The sequence below is a fragment of the Scomber japonicus genome, chromosome 13 (genome assembly GCF_027409825.1).
Source record: "Scomber japonicus isolate fScoJap1 chromosome 13, fScoJap1.pri, whole genome shotgun sequence".
NCBI lineage: Eukaryota > Metazoa > Chordata > Actinopteri > Scombriformes > Scombridae > Scomber > Scomber japonicus.
Genome location: NC_070590.1, coordinates 15,039,611 through 15,056,147, shown reverse-complemented (window position 1 = coordinate 15,056,147; position 16,537 = coordinate 15,039,611). Strand labels below are relative to the sequence as shown.

Genomic DNA, 16,537 nt, shown 5'->3' with positions numbered 1-16,537 from the left:
ATTGTGCTGATATGGTTCCCAGGCTTGAGATTAATCTGCGAACAAAATAACAAAATAATCAGAAATAAGGAATAAGAAAATGTAATTCTGCCACACATAGTATATATACACATAATTTCCCTTTTTATTTTGAGATACCATGTACCTCACAAAAAGCATTCAAATGAGACAGCCTTATAAAGAAAGAAATCACTCTTTGAAGTGTTCACTTTATATAGATATGCATCCCGTTAAGAAGGCCAACAAGTAGACATTGTTTGGTATTACAGGGTAATTTTACCAGTAAGTGAAAAAAATTGTGTGTATGAAATGTCTACTTCACATTAACTCACTTTTGGCTTTATTTTAAAAGGATTCATTAGCCCAAGAAACCAAAAGATTTTCTCAACTCAGGACCATGAGGGGAGAGACAAAGCAGTAAGTTGCAATGATTTCACACAACAACACTGTAACTTTGTCTTTGTATTCTGGATAATACAAAAGCATTAAAATGTAGAGCTTGATTATAAAACATAGTCCCCTACACTCATAAACTCATCGCAGAATGATGTATGTGCAGAGTTTGACACTAGAAGTCTGTTTTCACATTTATCTGCTCAAAGTGGAATTTTTCTCTGTGCTCATTGAAAATCTAATCTTAAGGAGTGGGCCGAAGAGCAGCATTTATGACATCACGAATATTTTGGAGCCGATCCTGATCCAACTGACACAAATGATGTGGAAACTTTAAGACTAGAGTGCACAAACGCTGAGAATTAACAATGAACATGAGACATCAACTTCTGAAATGAAATATATTTGCATATTCATATATTCTGGAGAAGGAGTAGATGTCAGCTTGAGAATTTTAACAAGACAATTACACTTTTTGTGGGGAAAAAAACAAATCAGACAAAACATATTGTACCAGAGTGTTTTTATTAGTTTGAATATATGTCTACTGGGGATCTTTAACATCAACCCCATAGTTCAAGAAGTGTAACTTCTCCCCTTACTGAAGTAGGATTTTATGTATATATGGTATTATACTCATTGCAAGTGCCCACAGATTTGGTATTTTTTGTATTTTCGATAACTTGTATATAGAGGTCCAGTGAATTTTAAATTAAGGGTTAGGGTTAGGGTTGTTTTAAAAAATTACCCTCAAATTATGAAAAGTCTGTCATAATATAGATGTGTAATCTCCGTTAGAAAGCTTTTGCAATTTAATAAATCTGTAATTTGCTGTCAGAGGTTGATGCAATCAATCTCCAAATCACTAGTGTACATCTGGAGAAATGTCGCCATCTAATGGTGGGAATTATTGTAGTAAATCACTACTACTTCTACAATTAAATATGTTTTCACGTTTGGGATAGGAATCTGTGATAGTCGTGTGCTTTTTGTGTCAATTTGACGGCATTTTTGCTGTTTTGTTGTTGTTTTCCAAAAGCCTAAAAATTAGTGATAAATCCATAAATCCTATTTTGTTCATCTTCTTTTATTTGTCAATTGAAGCACGCACATTCGCAACAACCTTACAACCCGATATGGAAACAAGTGCACTCGTTAATGTTATTTTTTAAAAATAGGTGTGAATAAATAAAAGCAAAAAATAATACGTAAAATAAATAAAACAACAGAATGGAGTTAGATGAAGACGTTAAAACGTGTCGAATCTGCTGTGCTCGTTCATAATCAGCAGAGCAAGATGGCGGTCCCTACAAAACAGTAAGTTGCAAAAATGCTACCATGATCATGATGTGTGTGATAAATAGTCTCAGCTCGGTTTGTAGTTATAGTTACAGACTTGAGAAGTAAATTCACTCACTGTAGCAGCTGTGGTGTTTTTTTTAAACGCGGAAGTTGTCCCCTCGCCGCTCCTGTAGCTAAGCTAGTTATGGATAAGCTAACCTCGGTCATAAAGCAGCTAGTTCACGTTTACAAGATTTATATGAAGCCAAATATTTATCAGCTGCCTCTTTGATTGACTAGAAACACCGACACATGTCCTCATTGAGTTTTGCTTCACTAATGGCAGTCTGTTAGGTAGAGTCAATGCAACTTTTACAGCAAATGTCGGCCATTCAAGATTGACTTAATTTGGTAGCCTTGTTTTGGTACATGGCGTCCTTCACAATGAAAAGTGCATTTAAAAAATAGTTTCACAGTTATTACAAGTCTGTCTTCAAACATTTTAGTGCCCTTATGAACACAGAAGGGGGCTCTGCTTGCTATAAATTCATCATTAAAAGAGCTCCTTCAAATGTGCTTTCAGTGAAAGTGATGGGGGGCCAAAATAATCCACAGTGTCCACACAGTCATTTAAAAGTTGATCGATCGTTGATTGATTCCCTCTTTGTGTTTCCGTGTTGAGCTGTGGAAATTGAATATTATATTCATAAGTATGTATTGATTTGTGCATAATTACCTGACGGTAAGAATTGTTGTGTTTGTTTTCGTTACCTTAAATGAGCCCTTTATATCTACACGAGGAGGAGATCCTCTTCCATGAAACCTACAGTTGCCCAGAACAGACACTGGTTCTAAAGAAGGCATTTTGCTTTATATTCAGTTAGTTAGTTTAGTCCAGTGGTTCCCACCCTAGGGGTCAGACCCCTCCAAAGGGTCACCAGATAAATGTGAGGGGTCATGAAATGATTAATGGGAGAGGAGGGAAGAAAAAACAACTTTCTGATACACAAATCATTCAGTTTTGGGCCTTTTTCTCTAATCTTAGATTTTTGTTGAAATATTGGACCATTTGAACATTTATTGAAATGAAACCATGTGAGAAGTTTAGAGGGGGGGGGGGGGGGGGGGGGGTCACAATTTGGTGGAGCTGTTAACAACTCATAGACATCTGAAATGTGACCCCAACTACACACTAATTTTTGTAAGACGTCAAAAGACAAAAAGGTGTGAAACCACTGGTTTCATTTTTAACAATGTGTTGTATTTTAAAAGCTTGTTATATTAACCACTCATGTTAAGAACAAGTACCTCAAAATTGTAGTACTTGAATAAATGTACTTTGTCTCAATCACTGATCAAAATTAAGTATAAAACACTATGTGAACATTTTACTGTTCATTTGAATGACTGCTTTAGTTTTGATATCAAGCCTTTACATCTGTCCATGTAGATATGCCACTGCTCTGGATAAATATGCACTTAAGAAAGTTTTGCATGTGAGATACTTGGACAGGATTTAAGAGACCTTTTTTCGTCATTCATTGTCTTCAGGTATGGGCTGATCTTGCCACAGAAGAAAGGATTGTCAAAGATAGCAACCCTGTCGAAACCCTCAGTGTTTGGGGATGACTCTGATGAGGAGGTGGGTATTATTTTGGATTTGTGGCAATATAACTTGACTCTTGTCATTCACAAACCACTGCACGTGATTTAGTTATGTTCACTATTATTTAAACTCAAAGTACAATTAAGAAAAACATATCCAGCAGTTAGTTGGCCTTTAGTACATTTCTGCCCAAATAGACTGAATGTGTTTGTTATGTTTGGTTCCTTAGACTTCAGTTGGGGAGAGTCTGCAGAGAGAAGCTATCAAGAAGAAGATGATGAAGCAGGTGAGAAGAGATTGAAAGTTTTTATATGACTTGAGTCCCCTTCATGTTATAAACTATTCTCATTTCTCTGGGAGTGACATTTCATCAGTCTTTGTCTTTCTCTCTCTCCGTCTAAAGACACGTTTGGAGATGCACAAGGCCCTGGAACAGGACAGCACTGTGTACGACTATGATGGCGTGTACGATGACATTCAAAAACAAAGAGAAGAGAGCAACAAGAAAGTTCTTGGAGGGGCAGATAAAAGGGTAACCTTGTTTATGCATTTGTCAAAACTGGGACTTCAGAGTGATGTAATGATTAAGGAGACTTTCCTTAAAGAGCCGTTACCAGCCAGCATGCACCCTACTAAAATATCATGAAGCAAGATGCTGTTAAGCTGATATATCTGACATTCTACTGGAGGAGGAAAAGCAAAATGTGAGCTAGAACCTACTCATGAACATTTTATATCCTGTTCTGTCTGTGTCTCTTTACAGCCAAAGTATATCCATCAGTTAATGAAAGCAGTCGAGGATCGAAAGAAAGAACAAGAACGGCGAGAAGAGCGGAAGATCCAGAAGGAAAGGGAGGCAGAGGGGGAGAAGTTTGCTGATAAAGAGGCTTACGTTACCTCCGCCTACCGACAAAAACTGCTGGAGCAGAAGGAAGAGCAGGAGAGGGAGAAGAGAGAGGCAGAGATGGAAGGTTAGACTCTTCAAGACAATTTTTAGGCTGCAGGCAGATGTTTACCATGTGATGTTGTGAGATTTCTCCAGTGGCACTGGCCCTGCAACAAACATGACAAAACACAAGCAAATGAAGAACACACGTTGACCAATTTGAAAAACACAAGCACAGCATTTAGAAATATAATGCAGTTTAGTTAGAGAACACAACCAAAACAGAAAACACAAGCTAATAGTGGGTCAGGGGGTGAAATAAGTACTGGCCAAGCTCTAAATACCAATATCTGTAATTAGAAAAACACAATACAAGCCCTGTTTTGATATTGAAGCTGTGTCTATATCTGTCTGTCTCTCTCAGTGCCACAGTTAGCCAGCATCACACACTCACAGACAAATCACTGAACATCTTTGCTTTGTCTGTTTACATTTCAAACCACCCATGAATGCAGCTTAAATTTGATTCACTCAAAAAAAAAAAAAAATCTAAAATCTGGATATTGTAAAAACAAAACAAAAAGTTTAATGGCGTTTAAAATATTATTATTGAAAGCAAAAAAACAATAAATCCAACTCGAACCCTTTTTGCATACTGTGGCTACTGGCTAGGCAGTATCAGTAAAACTATTGTATTTATTTATTCATTTATTTATTTATTTATTTATTCATATGTATTTTTATATATAGCTGCTTTGGATGTGAAGAAACAAAAAGATCTGAGTGGCTTCTACCGACACCTGCTGAATCAGACTGTGGGAGAGGAGGCAATCCCAGATCGCTCAGCTAACAGGTCAGTAGTAACTACGCAGCACTGGCTCACCCACAAACTCAAGCACACATTTTTAGTTGTGCTGCCAGCAAATTAAAAAAACTAATGATTGGTTGCCACTAACCTCAGCTGGAGTTTTTGTTAAGTAGAAAATGTTAAACTAAAATATACTGAGGCTTTAATTGTATCTCTGTTCTTGCTTCCACAGAACTCAAACCTCAAAGGTTTCAAAAGACACAGAGACAACCTCACCCATTCCCTCACCTACATCCCATGACAATATCCCAAGTTCCTGTAGTGACAGCGAGGAGGCGCATGAGCAGAAGTCTGGCTTTAGCAAGCCTGGGGCTGGTTCTACACACTCAAAACGTCAGTACAGACAGAGGTCGCCTTCATCAGGGAGTGGGGAAGAAAGGGAGAAGGAGAGAGAGAGGGAGAGGGACAGACAAAAGAAGGGCCACAGAGAACAAGACAGAGACAGAGTTAGAGGGAGGGACAGGGATAGAGACAGAAACAGGGGAAGGGAAAGGGACGATAGGCATGGAGGAAGAAGAGACGACAGAGATAGAAGGAAAGACAGGGAGAGGGACAGAGACAGAGGCAGAGAAGATGATAGAAGCAGAGGTAGGGGGAATACAGAGAGGGAAGACAGGCACGGGAAGAGGGAGAGGAGTCCTAAAGACAGAGAGCGGGATAAGAATGGGGAAAGAGAAAGGAGGAGGAATCCAGAAGAAGACAAGCGGAAAGATAAAGATCGAGATGAAGAAGAGGAGAGAAGGATAGACCCAGAGAAGGAGAAGATGCTGAAGAGGGACGAGAAAGATCCTGAAAAGAAGGAAGCTGCTGGAGAACAGAAAAAGGAAAGGGAAGGCGAGGAGAAAGAAGAAACTGAGGAGATGGTGAATAAGTTTGCTAAGCGCTGCACTGATCAGACTGTGAGTTCGGCAAGGGAAAGGTACCTGGCCAGACAGATGGCACGCTCAGCCTCTAAGACCTATATTGAGAAGGAAGAAGACTGAGAGCGGTCCAGTTCATTATGCAAACATTGCAAGCATTGCTGAATTCATTAGAAAAACACTCATATCTGCAAGGCTGATATTCTATATGTGACTTACTGTCAACAAATCCCATGTACAAAAGCAACAATGAGTTGATCTCTCAATATTTTTGACTTCTCTACGTGTGTGTGTGTGTGTGTTTGATTTTATTCAAGTGTATGTTTGCATGGAATACTGTAAGTTTCAGTATTTTCCTAAAACAGCGAGGTACTCTAATTTCTAACAGGACTATTGGGGACTATTTTGAGCTGCAGATGAAAACACTTTATAATTTAATTTATAATTTATAGCAGCGGGTCAGTGTATGTGAGCCTGACTTAAAACAAACTACAGTGCCTATGTTCAGCATAAGGATGGTGATGCTCAATTAGAGATGCACAATGAATTATTAGTTGATTATAAATTGTTCGTGGTGGTAAATATTTTGTTATGGTTGCAGTTTATTTTCAAGCAGTGATGCTAGATGTAAGAATTGGCTGTTTTTCACTGTCTTAACATTACAGAACTATATTAAATATGTTTGGATTTGAGACAAAAGAGCCAATCTGATGACATCACCTTGGGCTCTATAAAATTGTGATGGGATTTTTTTCTCCAAATTTTGATATTTCATACACCAAATGATTATTTGATTACAAGACAATTGGCAGATGAATCATTAATTTAAGCCATTGGTAGCTGTAGGTCTAGTCTTGATGTATTTTTAATTGTGGTGGTCTACAGCATTGAGGAATCATTCATATCAAGCTCTGACTGCATGAAAAACCTGTTTGTAGAAGACATTTATTTTACATGAAATTTGTTGACAGTAAGAAATGTATAGAGTATAACGAGCCAGCCTTTATGCTGCAACCACTGACATCATCGTGCACTGCAGTGGACAGATTCAACAGCAGAGTGTGTCCATGATCTTTAGTGATGAGAGGGAGACGTGGACAGTAAATGATGTATTGATGTATTATTGTGAAATAGGAATGCTGATTTATAAATGTGTTTTGAGCCTTCATCACATACAGTACATGAATGAGTGTGTACAGGAAATCTTATCTTATTGATTAATTGGGAAGATGTATGAATGCGGAGTGACGTGTGAGGCAGTGATGCATTTGATCAGCTTTGTTGAGGTTTTGTATTTTTCTGGTGTAGTTTGTGTCCAGTTAATAAAACAATTTCCAGACCACAGTTTCTTCAGTTGGTTTCAGTTTATTCTGCCATCAATTGCACATACTTTATGATTTTCCATCTCATTATACAAAGTAACAAGCTGATGGCATTTATTGCACAAGAACAGTTTTAGCACAGGAATGTGTTACTGCTTCACAGAATTTGTGTACTAATGTTTGATAGCAGTAATCTCATCTGTGTCTCTGCTGCCAATGCTGGTCTAGTTGTACATCATGTTGCTGGTCCACTGAAACAAAGGAAAAGACAGTTTGTAGAAAATGTTAGTATCCTTAAGAGCCTGACATCTCAAAGGTACTGTGCAGGATCTTGCAATTTAAAAAACTATAAACTCATACAAGAATATTCTCCCTCAATTATCACTTATGACACACTAGAAGTGTGTGTCCATGTATTTGTACACCGAAACTCTGCCCTCTGCCTGTATTTTCTTATTATTTTGGTTCACACTTCATCTGTTTGTATGTTAGGAGAACCCCCCCCCCCCCCCCCCCCCACACACACACACACACAACTGGGATTCAACTTGCCTCTTCCCAGCTCATGGTGATGACTCCATCAGATGAGCTGCTGTTGAAAATATCTGTGAGGAAAACAAACCAGAAACATCACATTTTGCAAATTCCACCTAAGCTAAATGTTCTATGAAGTTTGATACTGCACACTTTTCAAATGTATCATCTGCAATGCTTATTTGAGATTGCTCAGTGACTGTTTTAGGGATTTAAGTCAGATTTTGTCACTTATCCCCATTATTCTCTTTATTCTGAACAAATAGCTACAAGCCTAATTTATGTGGTTTTTAAAGTGATGCAACTGGTGGTTGCAATCACTCACCTGATCCTTTGTCCAGGCGCAACATGAGAACAATGAAGTCCTCCATGGTGGTGTATGAGCCTGAATAGCGGATCATCATCATCTGCACCATGAAATCATTCACGTCCATTCCTGACAAAACAAAACACAAGAAGAACACCGGTTACAATTTGGAATACAAAGTATGTTGCTCTTTCTTGTATTGGTAAAGCTTATTTTTAAGTTTCAGTTACTGATAAATATTGTCACCTTTAGATTTAATTGCCTCCTTGACTTCACCGGACTGCAGGGATCCATTCCTGTTCACATCTGTGCGTTTGAAGAGTGTCTGAAAAAAAAAGAGTCAAAGATGTTTCTGGGCTTTTTGTTTATATTTTGTTTGTTTGTTACTATTAACTGCACATTACAGACACATAACTCTCAGAAAATTAGATAAATTATCTGAAATATATCTTCATCATGCATTACCTTGTATTCATTGATCTTGGTCCACAGTTTTGAGAACTCAGGGAAGCCCATCCTCCAGTTGCGGTCAGTCTTTGCAAGTTAAAGATGTCTCATTCAAAAACAGATTCAAAAATAAATTAACTCCCAATTACAAAGTTTTTACTTTCTGGGTAACTTCTTAATGTAAGATAGGTTGATTTGTAAGATTAAAAGAACATCTAAACAAGGTCAAGCAGTTTTTTTGGGGCAGTTTGTAGGATACATCCATCATTGCAATCATGCTCCTGCAGGTGTCCAAGCCGAAGCCGTAAGAGGTGCCTGTGAACAGTTACACAAAAAAAAATCCCTCAAATCCACAAAATAACACAACTGGTTGTGAAACTGCAAAAAGAGTTGCAAAAGGGATTAGGATTTTGAATATTTTATATCAACTCACCATGGGGGAAGTTGTCATTCAGGAGCTTGCGCAGCTGTCTGGCACTCAGGTTTCCTCTCTGACAGCAGACACATAAAACAACAACTGATCAATATCAGAAAATGAACTAAGCAGATGGTTAAACAGAGAGAAGAAGAACAATTATTTGAAGACAGATGGAAATCCATGGAAAAACACCACACCTGATCAGCATAGCGCTTGAACAGGGCGCGATCAGAGTCGTTGTCATCATCGTCATCATCATCGTGGTCAGTTGATGGCTTAAAAAGAAAAAATGTTGCAGGTCGTTACTAACTAACTGGGTCTTTAAAATGTTCAAGTTAGTAGATTAGACATATTGATAAACAGTCCTGTACTCTTTCACTCCATACCTTGGGAACATCTTCGTCCTCATCATCGCTATGGTGGTGGTCATCATCATCATCATCATCATGGTCATGGGGGCTGGAAGCGGAAGAGGATGTTTTAAAAATCTGACTACTACACTAAAGTCTCCATTTGTGACTTTTATTTCAAATATCTAAGTCCTTACGTGATTTTGCTGTCAGCCTTGGAGAAGACGGTGAGAACAAATTCTGCATTCTGGTGGGCTTTGTAGGTGGAGGGCACAATCACATACTCGCCAAGTTCCAGGCTGTACTCCGCAATCTTTTCCCTTTGGTAGGCATACATTTGTCTCAAGTTCATGGGTCTGTTTCTGTTGAAGAAGGAGGAAGGCAGACGGCCTGATCGTGTCTGGAAAGAACATGAATCAAATTTAATGTAGTGAAATTGTTTCGTGGGTGTCAAATTGTATTATGTGATTTAAATATGATATTTGCTTTGTGTGCAAATGAGTGTGATGTATATTCTTCAATGTGCTTACCCCTTCTGGAACCTGTTGGGTGTGAAATGGAAAGAAGAATATCATTATACTGTATACATTTTTCAAATCAGTTAGTGTTTGTCACAGCAATAGCCTAAAACAATGACCATTAATTTAGTTGAATAAGCATTTAATATACAATCAAGCAAAACCAATGGTGCTGACCTTGTAGACGCTAACGTTAATTGCATGATATCTTTTTTGTGCATCTTTGCGACCCTCCAGCTGAGGTTTCTGCATCAGAGAAATCAAGATGTTCATGTCGTTCTCCTCGTTCTTATTTATTTTGGTCACATTGATGCGATACTGAGGATTCTTTGCAAAGGACCCTACAGGTAATGAGAAACATTATCAGTGTTTCAGAAAGTGGTAGTGTTTTGCTCTTGCATACATAAAAGCAAAAAGATAATAAACATCTTATCTCTGCAGGTAAGAGGATGAATTTGACTCACCGGTACTGCTTCTGCCACCAGCAGTTCTGCCAGCTTCCCATTTGCCATCATAAATCATGCACTTCCACTGGCAGGTGAGGTCACCATCCAAAAAGTTAGGGTTCTCACAGCAGATGGACATCATGTTGAAGTAGCGACAGAAGTCCTCCAACTCCATCCTGACACACAAAAGCAGGCACAGAGAGAAAGACAAACCATATATTATCAGGCCTCTCTTTTGACCACTAGTGAAGCAATGTTTTATGAGCAAGTTTAAATCATTCCAAAAAACAATTGAGCTAATTTAAGAGCTAATTTACCAGAACTCTCCATCTTCGCGGTCAGAACACTTGGCCCGATCATCTGGGCTTACTCTGTCCCACAATTTTGACCTGAGCAGCAGAAGAAAATAAAGAAATGTCAACGTACTGAAACTAAACTGTCTTGATTATTTATCCTCACAGACAAATAACAAGTCTTCAGTAACAGTGTAAGTTATTTTATTGCTACAAGATGCATATCTGGATTGATATATAATAACTTTAATTACTTGTCACTCCAATCCCCGCTCCACTCTTGGCTGCCCCAGGGGTTCATGCATCGCACCAGTCTCTTTTTAGAGCCATAAAGCTCCACCTTAAAATGAAATGATAAATTGACAAATTAAATAGGAAACTTGTATTGCTTCTGGCAGCCAACAAAAAATGATTGCTGACAAAATATTGCTGGAAATGAAACCCCTAAGGCTCTTATGCCATGCATGCACAGATTAACTTTTGCAAATTAGCAGTTTACCTCAGTGACTCCTGTGACAGAATAAGCATGTGCATCCACCAATCCAGTGGTTGCTACGGTGTTCACAATCTCACCCTGAAACAGATAAAACAGTTAAATTATCATAATGAGGTTGATTTTTATGTTTTTTTCCTCTAAAAAACTGGACCTTACCCCTTTTGGTGCTGTTCCGCAGCAAATCATCGACTTGCAGCCAGTGGCTCTGCTCAGTTGGAGCCACAGCTTGTCATCATGGGAGTAATCATGGACCTGACTGAGTTCAAAAGTCATGTGCACACCTCCACAGAAATCCTTGCAGGCCTCTGATGGCAACCCAGCATTCATGTCCGCGTATGTACCACACACCCTGAAGGAGACATACAAAAAAAAGTTTGCTAATACTATATATGCAGCTGGTTATAGAAAACCTATAGTGAATGTGGTGAACTTTAACTTTTGTCACCCTCCAAGTGGATGAGAATGAATTAAAGAACAAGTCGAAGTTCCTTTTAGTTTTCTTTATTACCAATTATCAATTAGAACCCTGCCTAGGTCAGTGGAGACAGACCTGGATCAATTTGAGGATGAAGTGTCCCTGTCCAATGGAGCCTCATTCTGTCTCTGTCTCTGTCTCTGCCGTTATTTTACGTGTACAATCTTTTTATACTGAAGTTACACCCCACAATGTATCCAATTTCCCAGACATGAGCACTCTGCTTCTCATCCTTAAAAGGGCACAATCTATACTTGTTTATATTCCAAATTGAGTAGTTTACATACTTGGCATATGCTTTCTCCAGCAGAGGAGCCCAGAACTCATTTCCACCTTTGGAGCGCACAGAGAGCAGCTGGCCATTGAGTGTTGGCAGGTGGTCGTCAATGACAACATCCACCCACTTTCCAAACCTCCAGAACTGGCACAGAAAGGACAACAAACAATTTACAAGTCAGCCGATGACCTGAATGTATTGTGCAGATTTACTGTGAAAGCATTGTTTTAACACACAAATGTGCAAATTTTTTTTTTACCCTAAAGTGAAAGATTCCTGAATAGTTCCTAAAGGACTGGTCCATGGGCACAACTTGTGCCATCAGACCTTTCTGGAATGTCAGCGCAGAAATTGCAGCCAAAAACCAGCAGTTACCTGGTAAAAAAAAAAAAACAAGAGTTTTTCCTCAAACACTGCTACATAGTTCAAGTTTCGCCTAGGTAAGATATTATTACTTTTTGTTGTTATCTTTACTGTACACCAGAAATTATTGCTTACCCACACTGCCTTGACCAAAGTCAAACCTTGAAGCTCCTTTCAAACTGAAGGAAGGATCTTCGCTGCTGCCTTGTGCTTTCAGGACATCCTTGACAAGATAACAAGGAGAAAAAAACTCATTTAGACACATATGTAAAAACACAACTATGAGGAAAAAAAATCTAACTTCAGAATGTTAATGTGGAGGAAAAAAACAGTATTTTACCTTTGGGCGAAGCCATTCCACTTTGTTCTCTTTCCATGATGGCATATCAGGCAGGTCTCCCAGAGATCGGTTGTCAGGTGGGAAGGTTCTGTCCACAAACAGTCTGTCTCTGCGGCTACTGTAAGATTTCAGCTGCTCGTAGTCTTGGTTGTTGAACTTGGCAGGATTAGTTGGGCTTCCCTCACTGCCATCTTGGTAGCGCAAGTTGATGATGGACGTGCAGGTTCCAGTTTCAGACATGTTGATGAGTGGTTTCCAATCTCTGGGATACGAGAAGAAAGACAAAATATGAGAATTCTAAATCTAATTTGTGATGCAAATGCTATGTGTCAGAGATGAATGGAGATAATTACCAGACAGACGGCTGTAACCAACTGCTGCTTCCTTACAAGAGAAGACTCTTGGAGTTGCCCAGTGTGGTCTGTGCAACGATCGGCAGTCTGTCCCTCACTTATATTCCCACTGTCTTACGTAAGTTTGGAGTCAGACCCGCCCACAAAACCTATAATTACATGGTATCTGGTAGGAAAACTGGTTTTATGGCATAAATCATGAGATCCACTTCAGTGTCACCTGATATTTACATTGTCTCCTGTCATGTCAAGTCCGTCTGCATATTTTGTAAAGGGGGACATTTATGGGCTTGACTGAACAAGAACTATGTTATAGACTTCACACGAAGCAACAGAAGTCTGTGACACTCTGCATACATTTTAAATTAGTTCATTTATATTTTCTGTAAGTGCATAAGTTTGAAGGATTTTTTCATATTCTGTGGTCATCATTGCACACACAGAGAGGTGCAGACCAATGTCAACTTAAATGCAAGTTTTAGAAAAAAAGACATGGAAAACTCTGCAGTACATCATGTTTGCATGTACAAGAGTTGGGTTGTTCAACTGAGGTATTGGTATAATGTGACTTTAGTTTTGCTTATTTCAATCAACTATTGATGATAATATATGAATAATATATTAAAATAAGATTTGTATTCATTCACTTGAAGGATTTTAAAAATGTATGTTTACATCAAACTATGCTGCTGGGATTAATGAAACTTGCCCGTTTGTTCCATAGGACACACACTCAGAGGAAGGAAGACATATTTTAAAATATTCTTTTGAAATTTTGAGATACCTGTACATTAGTGTACAAATAGTTTTAAACATAACTACTACATCCATGGCACACACCTGCACAACCTTATCAGTAAAAGCTCCATTAATTAATAGTATTAAAAACAATGATCAGGGCTGCAGTAAGATGTTGTTTTATTGTCTATACAACTTTTAGGTAGCCCAGGACACCCATTTTGTATCTTTCTAATCAAGATTTCATTCCAATTTGGACTTGGGTTGTGAAATAATTTCTGAATCAGGTAGCAGAATTTGCACATTAACCACTTACTACATTCTGATTAATAAATAGCAATGCAACGAGAGCAATCAAAAAATAATTTAAAGATGTTGCAAATCCAAATGTTGTGTGTGCACACTGCATACACGTGTGGGAATATGTGTTCCATCAGCAAGTCTTAACACAATAATCCTCTCTGTCTGTTCCATACATGTCTTTGCCTCAAAGGCTCACAGTTCCTGGGGACAAACAAGAAATGCAGGTGGTTCATAATTTGTCTGCAGTGCAAACCTCGTATTACTATTACAGAATGCAAAATCAGAACATGAAGTACTGAGTTCAGTATCAGTTCACAAAAGTTTGAAAAAATGTAATTCATTTTAAAAAGAATCTGTGGTATTGCATTATTGCTTGAATCTTTCTGTAACAGTAAAAATAAAATAGAATTGAAAAAAAATAAAAATATTTTGCATGCAGACAATAAACTCTTGTGAATGGCACTGTTACTGTTTTCCAAGTTTTAAAATGCGACAAGGTCTTTAAACAGTTTGTGATGTACAGACAAGTCACAAACAACATTGGATGATTTTGTAATGTTCATTCAAATAAAACATGCTGAGAGCAATTTCCTGTTTTGTATTTGGGTGTACTGGAGCAGGATGTGGACAATTACTGTGCACATCATCACACAGCAACTGCTGTGCCTACATACCTTTATACACTCTGTGCCCAGAGTTCATCACATCCCAAATGTTTTTGCATCTTTCTCTCTTTCTTTCTTTTCATGGTCAACCCCATAAAACGTTCTTGTGCTGCACTGCAGTATTTAGGTATTATTTTGTCTTATTTTTTGTAAAAACTACAAAGGCATAAATCTCTATTGATGCTCTTCTTTATGCTTACGCACAACGTTGAAGTAAAAAAAAATATGCAGAAAACGTTCTGACATGTCGGTTCATACTGTATATCTGGACACTCTTTGCTAGGAGGTGCTATATACTTCTGTCAGGCTCTCTCAAGGTAAAATTATGACTTCCAAACATGTCATTTTTAAAACAGGCTGTTACAGGCTTAGAACATTTTTTTCACTAAAAATGAGAAATCTAAATGAAATATTACTGAATAGTGCATTTTTACCTCTGCATTTATCAAGCTCCCTTTTATTCGTTTGATTGTAAGACCTCAAATGGTGGTTTCTTCTTCATCTTTTAAATCATCCTTTAAGTTAGCAATTTCTGGCAACACAACCACTTACGTGAGAAGCTAAATTAATACTAGTCATGCAATAACTGAACCATGGACCACAAAATCAATGAAGCATTTCAAAACTGAAAGTAGGAAAATGGATATGTTTCTACCTGGGACAGCTAAGAAGCATGAACAACTGATTTGTAGTTCCTCCTTTTGTCATTGAAAAAATATCAAGAAATTTGATATTTTGAAGAAAAAGGAATCACAAGGTAGAGAAGAAATAAAAGTAATAATTGCACAAGTTTACAAAAAGGCAATACTGGCTACAATAGTTAATATTTATGTGATTGCTGAATACAGTTGTACATTTCCATGCATGGGTCGGTTGTTTACAAACCAGTGAGTTTCATCACTTTTCAAAACTGCTCATGAAACGCATTGAATACAAATGTGCATGCTGTAAGCTACAGTCATGGCCACAGTCATAATCCACGTGGTGATTATGTTTACTTTCTCACCTGCAAGTACACAGCAGCAGAACTAATAACTGATGACAGCAGGTATCAACTCATGCTACAATCAAACCGGTTCAAGGAAGCAGAATTTACCTCTGAACAAAGGTTACAGCACCTCAGTCACTTTAGTTTGTGTTTAAATGGGCATTTGAAACCATAACAACAATTTGCAAGGAATGTTTATGAAGAATGCATGCAGTAACACCACATACTATACCATTGCTCCACTGAGACTGTAAACATAATTATAATTTCAGTTTGCTGCTAATATAAACAATTCTACTTTTCTACCATCATCCTGCTATTGACGAGTCTACAAAAGAGTTTGCTTGAGTGCTTAATTATGAGACAGTGAAGAAAGTAGAGGACAAATATTGTGTACACTGCCATGGAATTCAGTAGGAAAATCTACATTATGATTTATCTTAAGAGTTTGTTTTTGGCTGTGAGTTAAAGATATTGTACCTGCAGCCATCAGACTTTACAACAGTCAATAGATGCACTGCAATTATGTTTTATTTTTATTATTTATCTATCTATCTATCTATCTATCTATCTATCTATCTATCTATCTATCTATCTATCTATCTATCTATCTATCTATCTATCTATCTATCTATCTATCTATCTATCTATCTATCTATCTATCTATCTATCGGGCACGGGCACTGTATTGTAGACTTCACATGAAGCAACAGATTTTTATTTATTTATATTTTTTGTTTTTGTTCTCTCTAAGTGCATAAACGTGAACGATTGTTCCCCCCATATTTTGTGGTAAATTAACATATTTGTACACACACTATTATGCTGCTGGGATGGAAATGCTAAATAAAGTTTCCTTGTATTTTATGTGCAATAACAAAGTGTCTGTCTGTCTGTCTGTCTGTCTGTCTGTCTTAGTTGCTTGCAAAAAAAAGTAAAAACATGTCATAACATTCTCAGGTACACCATGTTTATGTCGATGTTTACCACACATATGTCTCAATGCACGT

At 37.9% G+C, this 16,537-nt stretch overlaps 2 protein-coding genes across 2 annotated transcripts; one reads left to right on the top strand and one right to left on the bottom strand.

The window, feature by feature from the left end:
- Positions 1–1,689: 1,689 nt before the first annotated feature.
- Positions 1,690–7,238, top strand: nsrp1 (nuclear speckle splicing regulatory protein 1). Its single transcript, XM_053331522.1, has 7 exons — positions 1,690–1,710; positions 3,226–3,316; positions 3,510–3,566; positions 3,684–3,812; positions 4,044–4,251; positions 4,917–5,019; positions 5,207–7,238. Exons 1-7 carry the CDS (start codon positions 1,691–1,693, stop codon positions 6,015–6,017), a joined length of 1,419 nt encoding a protein of 472 aa, XP_053187497.1. The 5' UTR covers position 1,690; the 3' UTR covers positions 6,018–7,238.
- Positions 7,239–7,440: 202 nt separating this feature from the next.
- Positions 7,441–12,720, bottom strand: LOC128370889 (calpain-2 catalytic subunit-like). Its single transcript, XM_053331074.1, has 21 exons — positions 12,481–12,720; positions 12,276–12,363; positions 12,037–12,152; positions 11,788–11,921; positions 11,182–11,374; positions 11,029–11,103; positions 10,784–10,869; positions 10,554–10,625; positions 10,255–10,412; positions 9,968–10,131; positions 9,803–9,814; positions 9,470–9,672; positions 9,309–9,381; positions 9,120–9,197; positions 8,938–8,995; positions 8,764–8,819; positions 8,523–8,591; positions 8,304–8,382; positions 8,076–8,186; positions 7,769–7,821; positions 7,441–7,467 (listed from the first exon to the last, which is right to left on the bottom strand). Exons 1-21 carry the CDS (start codon positions 12,718–12,720, stop codon positions 7,441–7,443), a joined length of 2,145 nt encoding a protein of 714 aa, XP_053187049.1.
- Positions 12,721–16,537: the final 3,817 nt, after the last annotated feature.

Coding starts and splice junctions, on each gene's coding strand:
- nsrp1 (XM_053331522.1), top strand. CDS start 1,691: ATGGCGGTCCCTACAAAACA. Junction 3,813..4,043: donor TTGGAGGGGCAGATAAAAGG/GTAACCTTGTTT, acceptor GTCTCTTTACAG/CCAAAGTATATCCATCAGTT. Junction 5,020..5,206: donor CCAGATCGCTCAGCTAACAG/GTCAGTAGTAAC, acceptor TTGCTTCCACAG/AACTCAAACCTCAAAGGTTT.
- LOC128370889 (XM_053331074.1), bottom strand. CDS start 12,720: ATGTCTGAAACTGGAACCTGCACGTCCATCATCAACTTGCGCTACCAA. Junction 10,132..10,254: donor TGGTGGCAGAAGCAGTACCG/GTGAGTCAAATT, acceptor CATTACCTGTAG/GGTCCTTTGCAAAGAATCCT. Junction 9,198..9,308: donor AGGACGAAGATGTTCCCAAG/GTATGGAGTGAA, acceptor TTTCTTTTTAAG/CCATCAACTGACCACGATGA.